Consider the following 18,293-nt stretch of genomic DNA (forward strand, 5'->3'; position numbering starts at 1 on the left):
GAGTGAGAGAGAGAGAGGGTAGGTCGGAAGACGGAAGAAACAGAAGAATTCATTGTTCATCTCATTCATTCCCTTCAGCCTGGAACACGTGGTGAGTCTGCATATCTCTCTTTATAGTCTTACGTTTACAACAGTTAACACCCATTTTGACCTGAGATCAGATTCTAAAAATGTCTTCTACATCCTGACAGTTTTCTGAAAAAGCTATGTTTCTATGTCAGTCGTTCTTCGATTAAAAAAAAATAGCAGACCTACAAGCTCGTAGCGCGCCACTCGGTGGCGCGCTACGAGCTTGTAGATCTGCTATTTTTCAATAGCTAAAGCATAACATAATGCTAACACCAAAAGGGGTTCCCGCCCCAAAATGGGTTAATGATTATAATACTAGACAATCTGACAATATTCATCCTCACTTCAGCCGTAGCACTCTTAGACCAGTTCTCCATTAAAGTCAGATGTTTTCTTTACTCTGGAATACACACATACTTAATTAATGGAATACACACATACTTAATTGCCAGCTCCTCATCTTCACTCTGTAACTTTAAACATAGATTGAGGGCCTGCAGGCTCATGAAGCAACCCTCTCCGCTTGATTCTAACACATTATAATGTAGCTTTATTGTGCGTACTCGGAGTCACAGACATATACATGCGTACACTTGGGCACATTCGCACGCACACGCGCGCGCGCGCACGCACGCACGCACGCACGCACGCACGCACGCACGCACACGCACACACACACACACACACACACACAATTCTTTGTTTATTATCTTATAGATGAGAACCATGAATAAGCCCTTTCTTTTCTCACCTTTTTCTCTTTTATTGAATAAATACAAATAAGCCACCATGAGGTTCACGACGTGCTAAATGGACATTGTCCTTCCAGTGCACATCATGCACTTTTAAATGAGAAGACGCCATTGACAAAAAAGTCTGTTTAACCCATTTTGACCTGAGATCAGATTCTATAAATGTCTTCTACATCCTGACAGTTTTCTGAAAAAGCTATGTTTCTATGTCAGTGGTTCTTCGATTTTTCAAAAATAGCAGACCTACAAGCTCGTAGCGCGCCACTCGGTGGCGCGCTATGAGCTTGTAGATCTGCTATTTTTCAATAGCTAAAGCATAACATAATGCTAACACCAAAAGGGGTTCCCACTTCCCGCCCAAAATTAATTAGGCTAATTGTTTGCATTGCTTGTAAGTAAGTGCACATCTTTTCTCTTTTAAACTGAGCTAAACAATTAAAACATTTGAAAAGGTGTGCCGTTTCTAATCTGGGACACGCTAGATCGCTGTAATTCATATAACTGATGTTCAACATTGAAGCAAATCATGTGCATGCAAGCCATTACAACATTCATGTTCCCGTTTTTACCTTTAGTTGGCAAGAAATTCAACAGAATTGGGGGTAATATCGGTTGATTCTTCTACTTCTTGTTTCATTTTCTAAGGAATGTGTGCGTGCGTGTGCGTGCGTGTGTGTGTGACTGTGTGTCACACACACACACACACACACACACACGCGCGTGCGGCCGTGCGTGTCACTTTTTTATATCTCCGGTGAACACCTGGTTATTCCTGTTTTTTCTACAACGAGTATATGTTACAACGTTTCCAAACTTTTTAGCCCGTGACCCAAAAGAGAGATTAGATGTTTGCCCGGTTACCCAAACTAGTGAAAATAGCCGATCTACAAGCTCACAACGCGGCGCTAAATTAGAAAACTATTTGTTTTCTTCGGTCAGAAGTCAGAAATGAAGAGCTTAGTATATCCATAAGAAAAAGAAAATCAGAATATTTTTCTCTCGTTTGATATCAATGAAAATACGCTGGGACGTGTTGTACACGTCCTATAGCAACCCGTCGGTTGGATTAGTTATGACGTTCCCACACGTCTAAATGGGTTAACCCATTTTGGGGCGGGAACCCCTTTTGGTGTTAGCATTATGTTATGCTTTAGCTATTGAAAAATAGCAGATCTACAAGCTCATAGCGCGCCACTGAGTGGCGCGCTACGAGCTTGTAGGTCTGCTATTTTTGAAAAATCGAAGAACGACTGACATAGAAACATAGCTTTTTCAGAAAACTGTCAGGATTTAGAAGACATTTATAGAATCGTTCCCAGGTCAAAATGGGTTAAAATGTGTCCGCGACCCACAAATGGGTCCCGACCCACCCTTTGGGAACCAGTGGTGTTAGTGTACACGACGACTGACAGCCATGTGTCCACGTTAACAACCCCCGACAGATGCGGTGCCTCGCTGAGCAGGAGGCTCTTGTCCCTCGGCCCCGTGGCCGTTTGCCCAAGGTGCTCTCGATAACGCTGGCCATCGTGGCGGCCGCAGCCTTCGCACTCCGTTCCCCTGTGAGGTCGCTGTGCGGCTTTGCCATGGTGACCCTCGCCCTGACCCTGGGACCGCTGGCGCATGGACTCTGTCTGCTGGCGGAGGAAATGTCACACCACGCCGACACCAGGTGAGGACATCATCGTCATCACCAGCGAGCACGCCAATGAACACAACATGGGCACACACACCATTTCGGAGAGAACTTCTTCCCTTCCCTACTTCCCGTCACAGGTGTTACTACCACTGATACTAATGAAGGCTCTGTCTGTTGTTCCATTCTGGTCAAACAGAGTCAGGGTGCTGCTAGTGTTATTGTGCATGTTGGCTCACTGGAAACACTCTGCTGCACCGGTGGGTCTCAAAGTGTCCTTGAGCGGGTTCCAAAATCCAAATGGAATTAAATGGACCCGTATAAGGGTCCACTGACTGCACAAGCCACTGTTTGAGAACCACTGCACACAAAATGGAACAGAGCCTTAACCCATTTTGACCTGCAGGGAACGGTTCTACAAATGTCTTCAAAATCCTGACAGTTTTCTCGAAAAACCCATGTTTCTATATGTCGGTCGTTCTCAAACATTTTCATGTCAAGGACCCCCCCCAAAAAAAGATGTAATTGGCCGCCGACCCCCATCTGAAAATATGTTGTTCCAGGAACTCCCCCAGAAGCTAAGATTTGAGTTAAAAATGTTCGCTCTGAAAGACTATATATAGAGGGTATGAGCATGCTTAAAGTGAATGGCACATCGAGTGGCAAATCGAGTGGCAAAGCAACAGGCAAAGTGAGTTTAACATTGTTTAATGTTGTTTAATGCAATCAGATAGGACTTTTCTGTGTGGATGAATGGGCTGTCAAGGCCAGAAAGTAGTTTTTTGCCACTCAGTGGGCGTTCCTGCATAACTTCCGGGTTTGATGATGTCACGCGCATACTCTCTATATATATATATATATAAGGAGTTGTGCCACATTTTCACGATTTTTCAAAAATAGCAGACCTACAAGCTCGTAGCGCGCCACTCGGTGGCGCGCTATGAGCTTGTAGATCTGCTATTTTTCAATAGCTAAATTATAACAATGTTTAAAACACCAAAAGGGGTTCCCGCCCCAAAATGGGTTAATTATTAGTATCATCAGTGACCTACATCCTGTGAAGGAAGTAGGGAAGCGACCCGGGAGGTAACAACAAGAATTATTCCGTACGTATAATAGAGCCCCATTGGCAGTGTTTTGCAGCGAGAGGGTGGCAGAGGATTGTGTCCTTCTTGCCATGCCGCATGGTGACAATAGCGGTTGGTCGAGGAGGCTGCCTGTTCGGTATATATGGAGGGGAACTAGGGGGAGATGGCCTGATGAACCTCCGCTCGCCATGCGCTCTCCTGCCAAACTGCCAATGTTGTCAGGTGAAAAGAAGGCCTGGTGACTCCATAGGTGGCCGGAGGACAGCCACAGGCCGGGGGAAGGGGGTGAGGGGGGAGTTGACAGTGGCAGTGACTGGCAGTTCAAATGGGGAATTTGCGACGCACATATGGGATAGAAAATGGGGAACAACGACACAAGAGTAAAAGTAAGTGGTGAACAACAATGTGGAAGTCCAGCAAACCTGTGGTTGCTTTATACTTCCACACTCGCGCCCTTTGCTACCTAAAAGAACCCAAGATTCCAAGAGGGCAACGAGTGTCGTTGACGGGGGGTGTTTCTCGTGGTCACGCCACCCCATAGTGGCTCATCTCATCAGAAGTACGGAACGCTAAAATGGAATCCCCCCCAGCCCTGGATTGGATTCACATAGTTTCACAACCACACAGACACACACAGAGACACAGGCGCACTCGCACACGCACACACACTATTAACCCATTCTGAACGGGAACCCCTTTTGGTGTTTTAACTAAGCATTATGTTCAAGGTTCAAGGTTAGCTTTATTGTCCCTTGCGGGAAATTGGTTTGCAGCCAGATCATAGTAAAAAATACACACAACAACAACATTCAATACAAGACTGAGATCTAAGAGCAGGGCACTAGAGACAGAGAATTCATGACATTCAAAGTAGCAAAGTCAGCAAAAGTGCATTAGTGGGCAGTATGTGCAAAGAGGCAAGAATAAAGTGCTATCTGCTGTTCAGCAGTTGAATAGCGGCCGGGACAAAGGATAGTTTGAACCGATTAGTCTTTGTAGTGGAGCACCCTCAGCCGACGACCTGAGGGCAACAGTTCAAACTCAGACCCAAGTGGGTGATCCGATACCTCCAGGAGGGAGGAGGCTCTCTTAAGCATCTGCCTCTTGTACAGTTCTATGAGTTGGGCTTGGGTTCTCCCAGAAATCTTACTGGCCACTTTGACGAGGCTGCTGAGCCTGTTCTTGTTTGCCAGGGTCAGATTACCGTACCAGGCAACCATACAAAACATGAGAACAGATTCAATAAAACTTCTATAGAAAAGAGTCATCATCACAGACGAGACATTAAAAGAACGCATTTTCCTCAGAAAAAAAAGACGCTGCTGGACTTTTTTTTTATGTAGAGGCAACATGAGAGTCAAAGGAGAGTTTGTTGTCAAGAACGACACCCAAATATTTATAGCTCTCTACAATTTCAATTTCTGTGCCCTTAATGAGTGTAGGAGCAGGACTGGGAGGAGTCCTTCTAAAGCTGATGATCATGTCTTTTGTTTTGGTCACATTTAACTGTAAGAATGACTTGTCACACCACGATATGAAGTCATTGACAACTGGCCCATGCTGTACCTCATTGTCTTCAAGAAGGCTAACGATCACAGAGTCGTCAGCAAATTTGACAATATACCTGTTAGGGTGAGGTTGTTATACTTTAGCTATTGAAAAATAGCAGATCTACAAGCTCATAGCGCGCCACCGAGTGGCGCGCTACGAGCTTGTAGGTCTGCTATTTTTGAAAGACCGTGAAAATGCGGCACAGATCTTTGAATATATATTCTTTCAGAAGACTTTTTACTTTTTATTCCGACGTCAGGCCTAAAACGGTTAAATTGTTAATTATTTGTGTGAAAATAAATCGTCAGCTTAAATGTGTAATGGTGACAGCTCTATATACCCATACATCTCTCTCTCTCTCTCTCGCACAGACACCGAGGCCGGGCTGGACTGGGCCACATGCTAGCAGCCTGTGGCGTCGGTGGTAAGACCCTGCTGGCTGCCCTGCTGGCGTTGCTCCTCCTCTGCCAGGCTGGAGGAGGAGGACCTCTGTCAGACAGCAGCCACTGCTACAGCCTGCTGCTGCTGGCCGCCTCCTTCTACCCCCTGTTCAAAAGCCTGGGAGTCCTGGTGAGTGACTGAGGCCCATATAGCAATGTTTTGCAGTTGGACTAACTAGAAGCTTGACCGGCCTTTTTTTTTAACCCACTTTGACCTGAGATCAGATTCTAAAAATGTCTTCTACATCCTGACAGTTTTCTGAAAAAGCTATGTTTCTATGTCAGTCATTCTTCGATTTTTCAAAAATAGCAGACCTACAAGCTCGTAGCGCGCCACTCGGTGGCGCGCTATGAGCTTGTAGATCTGCTATTTTTCAATAGCTAAAGCATAACATAATGCTAACACCATGAAATGGTGTTGATTTTGTCACCTAAAATTATGATGGAAAATGTTCGTCGACTACCTTTTTTCACAGAGGAAAACTACATAAAAACAAAACTATGGTGATTAAAACTTAACACTAGATATATTGAGAATTTCGCCGACAAATACAAACTAGACTAAAATGTTAGGGAGGGACTATAGTGGACAAGAGATCCAGGAGAACTAAAAGACAGATTGGTTGCGCTCTCAGAATAGCTGATCTAACAGCTCACACCGCGTCGAGCTGCGACACCCTGTGAGCTTGTAGATCTGCTATTTTCAGCATGCTGTGGTTCTTGAAGGGATTCCAGGTGGTCTCGGGCTAAAAATGATGGAGAGTTGGTATAACCATGCCCTTATTAGATATTTTAACGCTTGAGAGCGTAAAATGCGTAAAAGATTTAAAAGAGTTCAATTATTGTTAAACATCTGCCTTACATTAATTTGCAAGAAGTCTACACAAACAGAGAATGTAGAATAATTGTTATTTTGTTCAACATTTGCCTGTTGTCTCTCCTAATGGTGCCAACATCAATACAGCATGGAATTGTGGACAAAAACGATAACACAATATTCTACGGTTTGGGTCTGAGAGGCTAAATGTCATCAGATGGTGGTCCGTGGCTCAAATGGGTCTGAGAGGCTAAATCTCATCAGATGGAGGTCCGTGGCTCAAATGGGTCTGAGAGGCTAAATGTCATCAGATGGAGGTCCGTGGCTCAAATGGGTCTGAGAGGCTAAATCTCATCAGATGGTGGTCCGTGGCTCAAATGGGTCTGAGAGGCTAAATGTCATCAGATGGTGGTCCGTGGCTCAAATGGGTCTGAGAGGCTAAATGTCATCAGATGGAGGTCCGTGGCTCAAATGGGTCTGAGAGGCTAAATCTCATCAGATGGAGGTCCGTGGCTCAAATGGGTCTGAGAGGCTAAATGTCATCAGATGGAGGTCCGTGGCTCAAATGGGTCTGAGAGGCTAAATGTCATCAGATGGAGGTCCGTGGCTCAAACACATAACGGGCCTTGACGTGAAAAGGGTTGAATGTACCGGTGCGTTACACCACTGTGGGTGTGTTCCAGTGTTGTTGTCGTCGACTAAAACTAAGACGAAAAATGTTCATCGACTACCTTTTTTCACTGACGAAAACTAAATGCTATGATGACATAAACTGAGACTAAATATACTGACAATTTCGTCAACAAATACAACTAGACTAAAATGTTAGGAAGGGGACTAGTGGACAAGAGATCCAGTATACAGTAAGTCATTTAACACTTGGTTGCAAGTGTAAAATCAGTCAATACGACGGCATCAAGGCCCGCCAAAATACATTTTAGTCGACTAAATCAACCGTAGATTTAGTCGATTAAAATCTCACGACATTTAGTCGACTAAATCCAGACTAACACCAAAACATTCCAGGTGACTAAAATGTAACCGAAACTAAATTAAAACTATTGAAGAGACTATATGACTAAAACTAAAATAGAAATGTTGCTGCCAAAAACAAACACTGGTGTACTGTGTGTGCACTGCAGGGCCCGTCAGAGGTGGAGGTGTCGGAGACGTGCGAGGGGAGGAAGATGAACGTGGCCCACGGCCTGGCCTGGTCCTTCTACCTGGGATACCTCCGTCTGGTTCTACCACGTACGTCGGTCACACGTCAACATTAAAGCGGGAACCCCTTTTGGTGTTAGCATTATGCTATGCTTTAGCTATTGAAAAATAGCAGATCTACAAGCTCATAGCGCGCCACCGAGTGGCGCGCTACGAGCTTGTAGGTCTGCTATTTTTTTTTTTAATCGAAGAACGACTGACATGGAAACATAGCTTTTTCAGAAAACTGTCAGGATTTAGAAGACATTTGTAGAATTGTTCCCAGGTCAAAATGGGTTAATGCCGCATATTAACCCATTTAGGCCCGACGTCGACATTTTAAAAAAAAAAATATTTTTTAAATGTATTTTTTTTTCTGAAAAAACTCATGTTTCTATATCAGTGGTTCTCAATATTTCATGTCAAGGACCCCAAAAATGATATGAAATATTCCTCCGCCCCCCCCCTAGGTGCAAAGATTTGAGTTAAAAAACTGAAACTCTGAAAGAATATATATTCAAATATTTGAGGCACATTTTCACTATTTTTCAAAAATAGCGCGGCACTCTGTGCGCTATGAGCTTGTAGATCTGCTATTTTTCAATAGCTAAAGTATAACAATGTTTAAAACACCAAAAGGGGTTCCCGCCCCAAAATGGGTTAACCCATATACGCTCCATATTCGGGAACGTTTCTCTCCATCCAGGATTGGAGGAGGCGATCGCCACGTTCCGCGCCTCCCACCAGTCGTCGGGGGGGGCCTTCCGGGGGCGCGGCTCCAGGAGGCTCCTCCTCCTCGTTCCCCTCAACGCCAACGTCGCTCACAAGCTGGAGGACGAGGACGACAACGTCCACTTCTACGACAGCCTGCCCAACGTGGAGATGGACAGGGCAGGGGTCCGGGGGCGAGTGTACAAGCACAGTGTCTACAGCGTAGTGGATGAGAACCATACGGTAGGTAGGGAGGAGGACATTATGCGGTGACTGGCAAGTGATGAAATCTTACAATAAATGAATGTACCTAGCTGCAATTTGCAACACTAGATTTTTTTTTTATATTGGGTGGAATCTAGAGTTGCAATACCCTCCATTAGGCATGTAACGATATATCGTATATATATCGATATATATATCGATATTAATCCCGACGATATGAATCGATTCATTGAAATAAAAAAAATGTTTTTCAAAAAACAAACAAAAAAAACAACTTTTTTTTTTTTTAGGGGGGCTAGTGTGTGATGTGAAATGTGAGCTTTAGTCATATTCCATCATATTCAAGCTTTTGGAGAGAAATGATAGTCACTTTCAGTAGTAGAGCACTGTAGAGGGGAGCTGTGTGTGACTGTGCCTGTGCCCAGGTGATGGTCGTTGATGCTCATCAAGGAAGGCAATTATGTTTCTGCACTGTCAATGTAGTTAAATAAAAAATCTCAGGGGGGAAGATAAATTATATAAAATTAAAAAAAACGGTAATTTCTCTTTAAAATATATATATTTTTTAATATCGTGAAAAATCGTATCGTGAACCTCATATCGTGATACGAATCGTATCGTGAGTTGAGTGAATCGTTACATGCCTACCCTCCATTGACAGCCCATTGATCCAAATAGAAATTTCTGATCTGCTTGTATTAAACAACGTTAAACTCACCAACATTGCAGCTGTATAGGGCTAGCTTGAATTATCCTCTTTCAATCTGCAAAGCGTTTGTTTCATAAAAATCCATAAAAAAAGCAAGGCTTTTGCACACCTACAGGTGCGTAGGAGAGGGTACGGTGCCCGCCAATGAAAAAGGAACAAACGGCCTGGGCCATGGCTCTGGTGATCCAGTCTGGCAGTGTGCCGCGGGTTCGACTCCCGATCCCGACGGCCTTTACTGCATGTCAAGGACTGTCTAAAGAGGACGGGACGCGAAGACCGTACGGGCGACGCCATGTTGCTCCATGGTGCTCCATGGAAGGAAAGAAACATGCGCAGTTGAGACCAAGGAAGCTGAACGCGGAAGTGTTGGCTGCATATAGCCCATTGCGCATGTTTCTTTCCTTCCATGGATCAACATGGCGTCGCCCGTACGACGCCATGTTGTCTTCGCGTCTCGTCCTTCTTAGACAGTCCTTGCTGCATGTCTCCCCCCCCCCCCCATCTCTCCCCATTTCCTGTAAGCCCTACTGTCTGTCCCTCCATAAAAAATATAAAATAAAGGCGAAAGCCACAAAAAAACATTAAAAAAAGAAAGAAAAAGGAACAAACACCCGCACACTGTCTTCAATTGCAGTGAAACAACTTTATAGGGAAACAGCAACGTTTCGGCCTGGCCGAAACGGTGCCGTTTCCCCAGTGTTCCCCAGTGGGGGTGTTTGTTCCTTTTTCATAAAAATCCACCATAGACATGTCATGAGTTCATTTCTGTCAAGAAATTCTGTGCGGGTGATTATTATGTTGGGGAGAGGGAGAGGTGTCTGCCAATTCCCCCACACAGTAACTCTGTCATTTCTCCACCGTTTCGGACGCGGGGCGGCTCGCCGGAACCGGGCCGGCACCCTGGGCGCGTTCCTGTGGGTCTGGATGTTCCGGGGACCCACCGGGGACCCCCACACGGAGTTGCAACACTCAGTTCACACGGGTGTGATTTTTGAAAGAGGATAATTCAAGCTTGCCCTAGAGCTGCAATGTTGGTGTGTTTAATGTCGTTTAATACAAGCAGATCGGAAATTTGGATCGATGGGCTGTCAATGGAGGGTATTGCAACTCTAGATTCAACCCCTTATGAAATAAATGTAGTGTTGCAAATTGCGGCTATAAATGCACCGTGTGTGTGTGTGTGTGTGTGTGTGTGTGTGTGTGTGTGTGTGTGCGCCTGTAATCCATGTAACTCGAGAACCGTTCACTCCACTGATTGAAATTTGACACACGCGTTCAACACCACCACATGGAGTGCGGTGCCCGGCCTTGAGTTGGTCGGACACACGGTTGTCCAGAAAGGTTCTGGTCAGGCTCTGCCGGTGAACCTAATGAGCCGCTCACCTCATTCAGCCAATTGGTTGCAGATCTACAAGCTCGTAGCGCGGCACTCGTGTAGGTCTGCTATTTTTTGAAAAATCGTGAACATGCGGCACACATCTTTGAATACACTGACACCACGCTAGACAGGAACGCCCAAAAACGTCACATCCGGTTTTAGCCTGGGGTAAGAATTTTCTATGGCTGCCAATGCAACTTGGTCCAATCCTTAATCACATACGGACAAACATCTATGCCGATGCTATCTAACTTGCGGAGGTAGCGTGCCTTGTCCACGGGCAACAGATCTTTCAACGTATGGCATTGCGAATATGTTTGATAATCGCTACTCTGCTCAATATTGTTTTGAAAATGCCGCAAATTGCATTGCAGTGAACAGCGCAAATCACAACTTCCCCCGGTTGTGGGCGGAGTCACAGTTTGAGGTGCTGTTTACGCGCTGTGGTGTCAGTGTATATATATTCTTTCAGAGGGGTTCCTGGAATAACTTAATACTTTTCAGATGGGGGTCGGTGGCCAATTATATATCATTTTTGGGGTACTTGACATGAAATATTGAGCACCACTGATATAGAAACATAGGTATTTCAGAAAACTGTCTTTAGATTTAGAAGTCATTTTTTTTTATGTCGACGTCAGGCCTAAATAGGTTAACGATAAGAAAACTGTCGCCGTAGTCTGTTTGGTTGAGTGTTCAGTTAGTTGAAAGACGAACAGTCTACTACTGTACACTATGTAACCTCTCACCATGACTTTATCATTATTGTAACACATCACTGGCACCACCTCCTGGCTATAGGCTCAAACTGTTCTGGCACATTAATGTCTAAAGGGAGTACTTTGAACCCTCAATTTAGAATTCAAGACATTCAAGAGTCAAGACATTGTGTTAGTGTGTACGTGTGCATGTTTGCGTGCGACTGTGCGTGCAATTATATGTATTTGCCAAATTACATTACAAATGTGTGTGCATGTGCACGTTTGCAGGCCCATGAGTGTGTGGTGGAATACGCCACACCCCTGCTGACTCTCTACAGCATGTCCCAGGAGAGCACGGCTGGCTTTGGGGAGTCCGAGCGCAGGCAGCAGGTTCTGCTCTTCTACAGGACTCTGAGGGACATTCTAGAGCGCTCGCTGGAATGCCGAAACCACTACCACCTCATCCTGCTCAATGGTGAGACCATATATAGACAAAGTGGTTCCCAAAATGTTTAGCTCGAGACCCAAAAGATAATGGGCTCCATTTTCGTCACCGCTAAACCCCTTATCCCTAAACTTCTTTGCCTTTTTTTTTTTTTACTATTTTGCAAAACATTTTTGAATAGTTAAAATGGCCAGTCTACAAGCTCACAACGTGTCAATGTAGATTGGCTAGTTGAACTATTCAAAAATGTTTTTCAAAATAGTAAAAAAGGCAAAGAAGTTTAGGGATATGGGGTTTAGCGGTGACGAAAATAGAGCCCGAAGTCTCCCTGCAGTGACCCTTTTCGCGTAAGCCAGACAAACTATTCCACAATCTCCGAATGCTATATCTGGAGTATGGAACTACACCTCCTGAAATCCGAGCAATCTGTTTAGTCATTTCTGTTCAGAAAAATATATTTAAAAATATCTTTAGAGCTTTTATTTCCATTTCTGCTAAGCAGCAAGCTATAGATATAGCTTAGATGATGTCTATTTATATATCCTACTATAAATGCGCCACGTCTCTGTCTGCGTGTGCGTGTGTGTGTGTGTGTGTGTGTGCGGTTGTAATGCACGTAACTCGAGAACCGTTTGCCCCACCGACTTCACATTCGACACACGCGTTCCACACCCCCACAGGGAGTGCAGTGCCCGGTATCGACCCACGGTTCTCCAGAACCACCACAAAAGGCTCTGGTCAGGCTCTGCCAGTGGGCCTAATCAGCCTAAATCCCCTCACCTGTGCAATTTCCAGCCTCTGCCTCAGCCAATCGATTGCCATGGCAACCCCACACCTGCAAATTGATTACTTAACCACTCCACTTTTCACACTCAGGCCTCTTTTAGACGGCGACGGTCTCCAGATAAAACGGCAAAGTCCAGTTGCGTTCTCATTTTTTATTGACCCTTTACACAAGAGCGCACACTTTATGAAAACACTATAATGTCGCTAGGTGGCGGTAACGGGCTGCCAGATAGACCAGTCACCCACGTATAAGAAGAAGAACCAGGTAGCTCCCCCATTCACGCAACCCTATCAGGGTTTTGAATGACACTTCCAGAACACAACGTGGTTGTGGCCGTCGCTCGCTGCCTGCTTCGCATGGAGGTGACAGACAGGCTGACAGGCAGCCCAGAGCATGCAGGCAGAGCGCGCCACGGGATGGTTATATATTTTATAATACATTAGGCTACATAAACGGTGCTGCCGCCTATCACAACTTCACAGGGCATTTTATTTACATCATGGTTTTTCATTCACCATCGCTGATGAGCAGCGCTTTGTAGGCGAGGAGGGAGGCTTGTTCAGGAACTCCATTATATCATATATGGCTCTGCATCAATGTAATAAACATATGCGCTGTGAGCCAACGTGAGCCATGATTAGGGTTGGGATTCATTAGGATTTTAACGGTTCCGGATCCTTCCCGGATCCCTCTTAACGGTTCCGGTTCCTAACGGTTCCCTTAACGGATCCTAATATATTTTTTTTCCCCTTGTTTTCTGACATAGATTATGCTTTATTATAACTAACCTAACCAAGTACATAATAAACACAAATTCATTCATTAAAATATTGAAAATGCACTTTACAATTATGAGGTGGCACTATTATTTAAACTTCACCAGCTAGCCACCACAACAATATCATTGTTGCAATTTGTACTGTATATTGCAATTTGTACTGTATATTAAATATAGCCTACAGTACACATTGCAATAATGATATTGTTGTGGTGACAAATGTTGTCTTTAATGTTCAGATTAATTTAATATGAAGGACCCCTTACCCTAGTGGAAACAAGCCATAGTGCTTTCTTGGATTATAAAGTCCTCTTAGCAGACCTTGTATTGAACTGTAGGCTACGTTCCTGTGCTTTTTTCTGCAAACTGTTATATTATGTTGATTATAAAGTAATCAATCTATGGAGGTATATGCACCTAAACGCTGGGCTCTCAACAGCCACGCGATTAATTTAGAGCCAAATCAAAAGCAGTTGAGTTGCTTATAAGTGCAGACAAATTGATTTGGCTCTATAGTTAACGTGATTCATAAAATATCAGACAGAAAGACGTTGAGTCATTGGCGTTCTAAATTAACACCATTAACAACAGTTGTACAATACGCCTAATGAAAAGCTCTGTAGACATTAGTAGTTTTTATTTTCTATTACGTTACTAGCCTGGCCTGGGGAAAGTAAACCAGCCTTGCATCAGATCGTCCCCCGCCGGCTGTGGTGGTGGAGCTGCGGGGAGAGCGGGCACGGCTTTCCGCATGGCTCACAAACGCGATGTGCCTAGATTATTCTCGTGAGTTGTGGACTCGTGTAGGCATATTGATTTTGAGATGTTTCCTCAATGTGGACGTGGTGCAAAACTGCAACTGGTACAAGTTGCAACAACCTTTGCAGCCAGGGAACTATAGCATCGCATTTATTGCACTTGCGTCAGAGTCATTTCCCTCTCTGTTAACCACACTTTGGAGATCTCTTCGACATACTGTCCCAGTCACACTCGCTCCGCGGCGGTCGCTGAATCAATGCACAGAACAGTGGGCGTATCCTCCCCGACCGCACTCACTCGTGTAGGTGGGGTGACGTCACCCCAGGCTCTGCTTGCTTGCATGCACAGACACAGCAGAGACTGATGAGAACCGTTTGGGGAACCGTTAATAAAAGAACAATGGGCCTCATGCGCCAATAAGTTCCTAACTTTTCCTCTTACATTTCTTCCTAAGTGAATTCCTAAGAGAAGTCCAGTCAGATTCATGAAACGTTCTTAAGTAGGCAGCATGTTCTTATGATGATGAATCCAAATCCTCGTAACTTGGAGGGGTGTGCCAGTTCATTCAAATTATCATAGGTAGACGCCCCACATATCCTAATTAGCATCCTAATTACCATAGGGAACCGCCCCACCAATCCCATATAAGGCATTGGAAATTCATTTTCCTACCTGTGTTCACCCAGGTGGGTGTAGTTTTGCATGACTCCATGGCCTTGCCTGCAGTCACACCTGTGTGTGATTGCAGCTCACAGGACCTCACACATAGAAATAAAGTTGAGTGAAGTCAAGAATACCTAAACTAAAGTCTAAATATGGTGGAACACCAGACTCCAAACATTAAAAATCAATAATACTGTGGAGGTACTGAAGTGAACAGAAATTTTCACATTTTCAATATTTTCAATATTCATGAATGTATTTTAATTATCTCACAATAGTCAACTGGGGGGGGGGGGGGGGGGGGTGATGGCGGGGGGGAATGGGGGATGGTTATGTGGTGGGTATGGTGCGTTTGTTTGGGTTGGGTTGTGAACTCTAAACCAGTGGTTCTCAAACATTTTCATGTCAAGGACCCCCAAATTGACATGCATTCTGCAGACCCACATATGAAAATATTTTCTGCTAGGGTAATGTTTTGAAGATTTATCAAAATGTTTTGAAAATAGCCGATCTACAAGCTCAAAATGGGCAGTAATGGGACGCGTTTGTGAGCTTGTAGATTGGCTATTTTCAAAGTATAAAATGGGATTAAAGTGGTAAAATATTCCATATTTTGCTGTGGACTGCCTGGAACTTCCTCAAGGACCCCTTGAGGTCCTCAGACCAAACTTTGAGCATCATGCAGATGGCGCTGTTTTCCCTTTACGTTTTCAGATTGCACTTAAGAACGAAAAAGGCACCCTAAGAGTGCTCCACAGTGTGCGTAGATTCTGTCCTTACCTACGAACAAATCACAGCTAAGAAAAGATTGAGGGATCCCAAAACCTTCTTAAAAACGTCCTAAGTGGGTCTAAGAACAAATTTCCTCTTAAGAACTTCTTAAGAACGGTTGGCGCATGAGGCCCCAAGGAACCGGCTCCGGATCCGCAATGTCGGAACCGGGTCTGAAATGGACCCGGTTCCGAATCCCAACCCTAGCCATGATGTCATAAGTTTTGCGGATTCACCGTTTTGCCTGTTTACACGGAGAAGGGATAAAACGGAGGTGGAAGGTGTTTTCACTTTGTTGCCTTAGTTTTCACCTCCTGAAAACACCGTTCTCGTCTAAAGGGACACCAGCAAACGATACTTTATTTTGCCGTTTTCTATGAACACCGTTCTCGTCTAAAAGACCACCTCAGTTTGCACTCTTCACACACAGGCAGACTGGCAGATACAGAGATCTCCATGTGGGACACAGACAGATAGTTCAAACGGGCGCTATGACAATTGCTCTCAAGTAGACCGGGGGCCAACGGGCACATACAGGTCTGGTATCTCTAAATGCACCAAGTCTCTGTCTGTATGTGTGTCTGTGTGTAATCCACGTAACTCGACAACCGAGACTTCAAATTCGACACACGCGTTCCACACCACAGCATGGGGTGCAGTGCCCGGTGTCGAGTCGGTCGGACCCACGGTTGTCCAGAACCTCCCCAAAAAAAGCCTCTGCCCGGGCTCTGGACCGGGCCCCTGCCCAGCATCCATGGAGCTGGCCTGTTCTGACCTCACAATACTCAATATTTGGGAATGCCTGACACAGAACTCCACAAGCTGGCTGCGTATACTCCATTATTTGGGCATGCCTTACAAAGAACTCCATATATGTGCATAAAATGGAGACAGACATAATATCTGGGTGGGGCATGCATTTCCAACTTGCATCGTTCCAAGTAGGTAGAGGTGTAGAGGCCCCACGGGCACCGTTCTAGTTGGGATAAACTTGCGCGACTGTAAAGACGAAACTGAAGTGGTGAGGTGGCTCCACTTCCGCTTTATTGCTTACCGAGTCATGATAGAGCTTCCGTTGCTCCAGACTGTATTTGATGGAAGCATTTGAAAATTGCGAGAGGGGAACAGTCTGGCCATGCAAGACTAACCTGGCGTTAACGTGTCTACAATACATACATCACTTCCTCTCCCCATGTAGACGAGCGCGAGGAAGACCCTCACTTCCTGTCCAAGACCATCCTCAGACACCTGCGGCAGCAGGAGAGGGAGGAGTACTGCGTGGCCCCGCCCCCACACCAAGAGGAGGGGGAGTGGCTTTTGGCCGCGCCTGCGACGGCCCCGCGGCATGACACGCTGCACGCAGAGCCAATGAGCAGGGAGCCCACGCTCATGATCAGCCTCGACGCGCCGCAGCCCCTGAGGGAAGCCGCTGAGCACACATACCGCAGCTGAGGAGGATTAACTGGAAACATGTGCACGCATAGGCCTCACTCAGACCTTTACAGCGTTGTGAGTGTCATGGCTGCCCCAATGCATTTCCAATGGAGGTCACATGGTCTGTTGTATGGCTTTCAGCTGTGTTTCGACTGCCCCCTCCCCCTCACACAACACAAATGTTGTGTCAAACCATGTGACCTCCATTGGAAATGCATTGGGGCGGCCATGACACTACACAACATTCATCCAACAAGCATACAGCAATGCAGTAAAGGTCTGAGCTCAGCCATACACACACACAGTGGTGGAAAGTAACTAAGTACATTAGGTTAGTAGCTACACTACCCACTTCAGCCCTATTTACATTTCAGCCATTTGAAAATAGCCGATCTACAAGCTCACTCAATGCGTCGCGATGGTTGTATATACGCTATTTTCAAAAGATTTTTTATACATTTTGAAAACTTGAAATGAGACATTCTGCATTAAGACTTTTTTGGTACTTTAAGTACATTTTGATACCAATACTTTTGTAGTTTTACTCAAGTATTTCACATAATTGATACTTTTACTCAAGTACAACATGCAAGTACTTTTTCCACCACTGGCGAGCTGCAAAGAAGGTGCTGACCTTGACCTTTGTGACCGCCCTGCTGCAGTTTACACGTTGGAACATATACAGTTGGAGGCCATCGATATTGTCCTTTTCTTTTTGCTGAGGTTTGCGTGATCTGCGCAAAAGGACAGTTAACCCATTTTGGGCGGGAACCCCTTTTGGTGTTTTAAACATTGTTATAATTTAGCTATTGAAAAATAGCAGATCTACAAGCTCATAGCGCGCCACCGAGTGGCGCGCTACGAGCTTGTAGGTCTGCTATTTTTGAAAAATCGCGAAAATATTTATTTCAGAAAACTGGAGGATTTAGAAGGATTTAAAAAAAAATTGAGGTCAGGCCTAAATGGGTCAAATGATAAGGGACAATATCGGTGGCACCCAACTGTAAAGTCCTCTAGTCTGTGTTCATTTAACTTCAGAGTGTAAACAAATGCGGACCCGTATTTTGCTTATAAACCCACTTCCACAGGAAGTGCTTTCTGAGATGGCAACAAAACACTCTTCCACCACCCACATGTCAATGTCTTTCTGATGGCTATGAAGAGGGTCATTATACGGGGACTACTAACTCTACTTCAGACCTCGAAAGAAAAAAAACAGGTGCGCTTTGGAAATAACTAAATGGAAAAAGCGGCACTCCAAAATAAAAGATGCAAGACTGGCTCAGGTGCAATTTCTTTAGAGGTTTTAGTCTGCTCTGAAGAAGGCTACTGCCGAAATGCGTGAGCGTTCTCAAAATAAACATGAGAAATTGCATCTGAGC

General features: G+C 44.9%; 1 protein-coding gene across 1 annotated transcript; it reads left to right on the forward strand.

The window, feature by feature from the left end:
- Window positions 1–16,930, forward strand: sting1 (stimulator of interferon response cGAMP interactor 1). The gene is made up of 7 exons (XM_079508601.1): window positions 1–91; window positions 2,264–2,490; window positions 5,465–5,663; window positions 7,493–7,601; window positions 8,257–8,504; window positions 11,563–11,749; window positions 16,676–16,930. The coding sequence occupies exons 2-7, from the start codon at window positions 2,264–2,266 to the stop codon at window positions 16,927–16,929; spliced, it is 1,224 nt and encodes a 407-aa protein (XP_079364727.1). The 5' UTR covers window positions 1–91; the 3' UTR covers window position 16,930.
- The last annotated feature ends 1,363 nt before the right edge of the window (window positions 16,931–18,293 follow it).

Source organism: Electrona antarctica (assembly GCF_951216825.1).
Source record: "Electrona antarctica genome assembly, chromosome: 1".
Classification (NCBI taxonomy): Eukaryota; Metazoa; Chordata; class Actinopteri; order Myctophiformes; family Myctophidae; genus Electrona; species Electrona antarctica.